The sequence below is a fragment of the Asparagus officinalis genome, chromosome 1 (assembly GCF_001876935.1).
Source record: "Asparagus officinalis chromosome 1, Aspof.V1, whole genome shotgun sequence".
NCBI classification, from domain to species: Eukaryota; Viridiplantae; Streptophyta; class Magnoliopsida; order Asparagales; family Asparagaceae; genus Asparagus; species Asparagus officinalis.
Genome location: NC_033794.1, coordinates 2,312,100 through 2,317,656, shown reverse-complemented (window position 1 = coordinate 2,317,656; position 5,557 = coordinate 2,312,100). Strand labels below are relative to the sequence as shown.

General features: G+C 37.8%; 2 protein-coding genes across 2 annotated transcripts in view; both read right to left on the bottom strand.

Moving 5' to 3' along the window:
* The window catches only part of LOC109845968 (serine/threonine-protein kinase HT1-like), a 3,883-nt gene extending 1,054 nt beyond the window's left edge, over positions 1–2,829 (bottom strand). Inside the window, 2 exon segments of the mRNA XM_020415196.1 lie at positions 209–664; positions 1,207–2,829. Of these exon segments, the coding sequence (XP_020270785.1) occupies positions 209–664; positions 1,207–1,677 (927 nt within the window). The 5' untranslated portion in view covers positions 1,678–2,829.
* LOC109845975 (upstream activation factor subunit UAF30) lies at positions 2,968–4,978 on the bottom strand. Its single transcript, XM_020415202.1, has 3 exons — positions 4,761–4,978; positions 4,541–4,671; positions 2,968–3,237 (listed from the first exon to the last, which is right to left on the bottom strand). The coding sequence occupies exons 1-2, from the start codon at positions 4,941–4,943 to the stop codon at positions 4,543–4,545; spliced, it is 312 nt and encodes a 103-aa protein (XP_020270791.1). The 5' UTR covers positions 4,944–4,978; the 3' UTR covers positions 2,968–3,237; positions 4,541–4,542.

Sequence of the window (5,557 nt, the reverse complement as noted above, 5' to 3'; positions counted from 1 at the left end):
CACATATTCTGAATTTAATAAAAACATACCACAAACTAAGGGCACCGAGTTCAATTTTCAGGCACATTGGGTATCCAATGGGCAAAAATAAACTTTTGAGTTATCAAAGTTCAAAATGGGTGAAACTTTGGGGTACCAAAGTGCAATCACACCAAATTATAATGTAAAAAGGAACAGAATTGGCAAAAGCCAAATTTCCAGCATCTACCTTCTCTGAAGAAGCATAAGCAGCCTGCACAGGGGTCATTCCTTGAAAAGGAACGAGTGCTGTTGTAAGTTCCCACAACACAATCCCAAAACTGTAGACGTCAACTTTTTTCGTATAAGGTTTTTCCTTGATCATCTCCGGAGCCATCCAACGGTAAGTTCCCATGTTACCTTTTGATGCCTGACACTGAGTCTCCAAGCACGAAGTCCCGAAATCAGCAACCTTCACTTTCATCTCATCATTAAGGAGTAAATTATTAGACTTAAGATCTCTGTGAATCACACCTTGTGAATGGAGATACCGCATTCCCTGAGAAATATCAAGTGCTAACCTCAAAACAGTTTCTGCTGATAGGGAATATGGCTCTTTCTTGTGGAGATGCATCCGAAGAGTTCCTTGAGACATTTATTCCATAATGATACAGTACACAGGAGGCTTCTTGCAGGCTGCTATGAACTGAAAATTGAAGAGAAAAAAGTTGTGTATATATCATAAATTGTAATGTATTATAATTGAGTATTCACATCAAAATGCAAAGGAATTATGTGTCGCTCCAGTACAAATAGATCCACCGGATTAAACAAAAGTTTTCAGATATTTTCCTCTACATGCATGTGTTACTTCAAACCACAGCATTGCCTTCTACAACTCAGAAGCCAACACATACATGTCCCGTATCAGTCCAACCGAGTTGCTTAATACTGAAAGTTGTTATATTTCTGGCAAATACGCAGCTCAAGACTATACCTCTTCTCAGGTAGAGCGCATTTGTAAAAATTATGGCTTCACCCTCAAGAAATGACAGATATCCACTTTAAACACAATCTAGTCTTTTATGGAGAAAAAAATAGTTATAGGTTCAAGCACATTTATCAATTATAAATGCTTTCATGATATCAATGTTAATAAGATAGAACTCATATCAAATGGCATGCCTGAAGCCTGAACGACAACAGAATAAACATTAATTAAATAGAGAAGTTGAACTTTGTACTGACCTGCACTATATTTGGATGATACAGCCGAGAAAGGAAAACTACTTCAGATATAAATTGCTCCTCGAGCTTCTCCCGAGTCTGCTCATCCTGATCAGGGATTCTTACCATCTTCACAGCTACTGCCATCTGCTTATAGATTCCTCTATAAATCCTGCTTTGAGCTCCCGAAGCAAACTTATTCCCGATAAAGAGGTTAGAGAGATCAGCCATCCACTCCTCTCGCTCTCCCCCTGAATTCGAATCGAACCCCTCAGGATTCGCAGGATCCAAAAGCATCGACCAAGATTCCAAACTGTCCCATCTCCTCTTCTGCAAGATCTCCAACTCCATGGGGAGGGTGCCCTTTTTAGGCAAGGAGGAAGAAGGGAAAGAAGAAGAAGAAGGCAATGATGGAGGAGGAGAAGGTAATGAGATTGTATTGGTCCTCTCCTTCTTCTCGATCCTCAAGGCCTCGAGAAAACAAGAAGCCATTTTTTATCGGAGCAACCAACGTGAAAGAGAATGTCATGATAGTTTCCCACTGGTTCTTCTACGAGAATGGCAAGGGCGATACGAAGGGATGAGTTTGGGAGGTTCGAAAGACATAGCTTCTAGCAAACTATACAAGAATGAAGAGATGAAGCTCTGATATGTCTAAAGTCATGGAATGAGATACTAACGGTCGAAAGGAAGTTGAAGAAGACAGGTTTTCGAGCTGCATCTTATTTGGGTATGTTGAATCACAAAAGCAAGAGGAACTTATCATGCAGGGAAAGAAAGGGGGACCACTCCTTGAAGTTCCTTCACAAGAAGCCAGAAATTATCCATTGATGAAAAAGCTACAGGAAAAGAGAGCACAGGTACCTTCTCCTCTCTATTTTCCTTACCTTTTTTCTTTTCCAATTAGCAGTCAGATAAGTCAGGAATTCAAAGGACATCAAGGATCTCATGTGATTGAGTTGTTGAAAAAGAGCACTCCCTTTTCCCCCATTTCTTCCCTTCTAAATCTTGACTCTGCATTTTGTCTCTGATGCCTGTGTTTCATGGAGAACGCCTTTCCCAGCACTCTGCATTCAGCTCACGTTTCTTTCCCTTTTCTCTTTTCTCTTTTCTCTTTTGCAACCAACTACCAGAATTTAGAATCTGCTAATTTACAGAAATTGTAGCGGCCACACAATGGCAACATAATTCCAGTGTCAACGAAAAGCAGTGGTAGAAATTGGGCAAGCGTAAATCTTTCAATGGCGAAGGACTAACTGAATTTAACCGTCAACATCCAATTATAAATCCTGCAAAATAACTTTCTATCAGGAAAAGAAACGCTATCCTGTTTCCGATATGTAACTTTATTGCGAATCTGATGAGGGAAAGCTTATAAAGACTAAACTCTGGATCAACCATATTCAAATAATCGAGAAATGCAGAATCTTCAAAATACTTTGTCATGTAAAAGCTTGTCCGATAAAAACAGGTCAGCTACAAAAGCTGTTTGAAAGATTTGACAAAATTCCAATCAGTTCCCATCCTATCAAGCCCTCTAAATTGGTACAAAACTCTTAGTTAAGAAAACCACTGGTTACTTGGAATCGCACAGGATGCCTGAGAAAAATTTAGACATTCAAATTTAAGAATTTCACGCAACTTTATTTTTCCTATTGCATTCAAGAAGAAATTGTATTCTGACCACCACAGATGAGTCATAAAATTTGAAGACGCTAATGAGAGCAAGAATTTCACAAACTTGGGTGTAACATTTCCCCTCAGCCCGTCGAACTACCAACATGCAAAATCATATATTTTATTCAACATCACAACATATCTCGTGATAAATGTACAAAGTGATGTTGTTTAACAACAAAGATCATTGCCAGAAATTAAAGGAACAACTGTTGTCTGCTCGATTGGACGGAGCATTGATAGCTGCTTGTTTGATGAGCATGACGGAACTTAATTAGTAGCCAGGCAACAAGTGTACCCTCTGTTTAAGATGAATTTGTGCCTGAAACACTTAGCGATGCCTCAGCCACTGCAATAACTATAATGCCGTGTTACCTGGACAAGAAAAATTAGTAGCATGAAACATTATCCAGGTGGTGGCATCTTCATAGAAAATTAAGCATAAAAAATGAAAAAAGGTCTTGTCTATGCCCCTCTATTTTCAAGGAAGAATCAATAGAGAAATAATGAATTGATACCCCCTAAAAGTTCAAACAAATAACATAAACGGGTAGAAATTCCTTTACTGGTTTCAAATGGTCATCAGAAAATGATGACGTTAGAAAAGCATGTAATTTAGTTATGATGGATATAAATTTTGGCCCTAAAAAAGGACGGTTGAAACAGACCCTTTATAAGTGAAAAGGGGAATAGAGACCTACTAATTGGATCGAGTCCGTGATTCTCTTTAATATTGCTCTTGTTTACAGTTTCTTATAATTCTGATGTATGCATAACCACAATTTGAAAGAAGAATGCAATCAAATGAAGCCAATGCAAATCCAGGAAAGCATGATCAAGGGCGTAAATGCTCTTCTTGCATTTCTCCTGAGAAATATTTATCAGAATGTTATTTTTATAAATATTGCAACTTGATGCTTTTATAGTGGTAATCTTTGGAGATTAGTTGTGCATGCAAAAAAACGAGGGTAAACTTCAATGCTATACACCTTGTTCAATTTACAATTTTGTATTCGATGTTTATTTCTCATTATGGATGAACATATCAAAACTTTGTAACATTTTGATAAAAAATCAGTGCACGGTTTAGTTAGAATTGCATTAAACACAATACTATTACTCTCAGTTTAGAACTTGTCATTCACGTCCGACCACAGAATTCAAATTTGATTCTTTTTAAAGAAGCAAAAGGAAACGATAACAACCAAGTAAATGGTTCTTTGAGATTGTGTGCACTAACATAGTACCTCATAAATGAGACATTATGGCATTTGATCTTCTAGATAACTATCATCTCAGTGAGTACCTTTTTATGATTCACTGGGTCCTAATGTGACAGAAATTATTCATAGATCGTAGACGTTTTACATTTCTATTTAGTGAGGATTTATACTCTGTTAGGCATCAAAAGATTCTAGAAACATTAAGAGTGCGCATGATTTAAGTATATTAAGCGATTTGTTATGCACAAGCCCATATGAAATTCCAATAACATTAGTGAAAAATAAAAAAAAAATCATAAATTCTAGAATCTTTGTACTCCCATATATTAATCTAGACATCTAACCAAACCAAGCACAATCATTAACAACCTGGGTTTTTCTTTTTTTAAAAAAAAATCCCCGCAAACCAATCATGGGCACCAAAGAATTAACCTAAAGAGATACGAGAAACTCACAATCACTTCAGCCCCTTTGGGAAATGGAGCTTGACTAGCCCTGGAAGCTCAGCAAGCTCGACCTTCTCCTTCCCCAAAAAGATCGCCTTCAGCTTCTCATCGCAGTTGACCACGTTCTTGTTGTTGGGGTCCTACAAAATCAAAACTTTAATCAACTGCAAAAATTTCAAAATGCAAATTGTAAGTAAAAAAAGGATGAGGGGATCGATCGAGTAGGGACTTGAAGATTGTCGGACTTGATGTGGGCCCAGACGCGGATGAAGCAGTGGAGGCGGGAGATCTGGGATTGGCCCACGAAACCCCTGAGATTGGAGGGGAGATTGACGAGGTCGATTAGGGCCGCTACTTTCTTCGGGCACTCGGCCGCCGCCGCCGCTTTTCTTGCTTGTTGCCCTATCACCATTCTTGAATTTTTTTTTGAAGGAGATGAAGACAGAAGATTTCAGAACTTGGGGGCTTATCAGGGGTTTATCTTGGGCCTGGGCCTTGGCGCCATCCCTGGGCTTTTTGGGCTTCCCGTGTAATTACAACTAATAACTTTAAAATTAAAATATAGAGACGCATACTTTAGGAATCATTTGTACAACCACATCATGCGTTATAGAATATAAGACCGTAATTAACCTACTCTTCATCTATTAGCTCGGTCTATAAAGTATATCTACGACCATCCAATATTCGAATGTAAATACATCAAGTCATGAAGTACTTTACTTAAGTTTACAACAGTGAAGAGAAAATAAGGGCTTGTTTGGTTCGTTTACTTCATTTTCTAAAACTTATTTTCTTTCACTTTCATCATTTTCCATCTTTATAAATCTCTCACGTTAACCAATAATATGATGACAAAACTCATCTCATACCATCACATTTCATACTTTTAAAAAAAACTAAACACGAGAAATGTGTCACATCAATCGACTCATCCAACTCACCTCATCCCATTTTCCTTCACTTTCTACCATCTTTAAAAATTATTCACATCATCCAATAATATGGTGACAACTCATTTCATCT

Excerpts from the sequence above, each read along its gene's own strand:
- LOC109845975 (XM_020415202.1), bottom strand. The coding sequence starts at position 4,943 with ATGGTGATAGGGCAACAAGCAAGAAAAGCGGCGGCGGCGGCCGAGTGC. Across the intron at positions 4,672-4,760 it reads TCAAGTCCGACAATCTTCAA|GACCCCAACAACAAGAACGT; the intron begins GTCCCTACTCGA and ends TTGATTTTGTAG.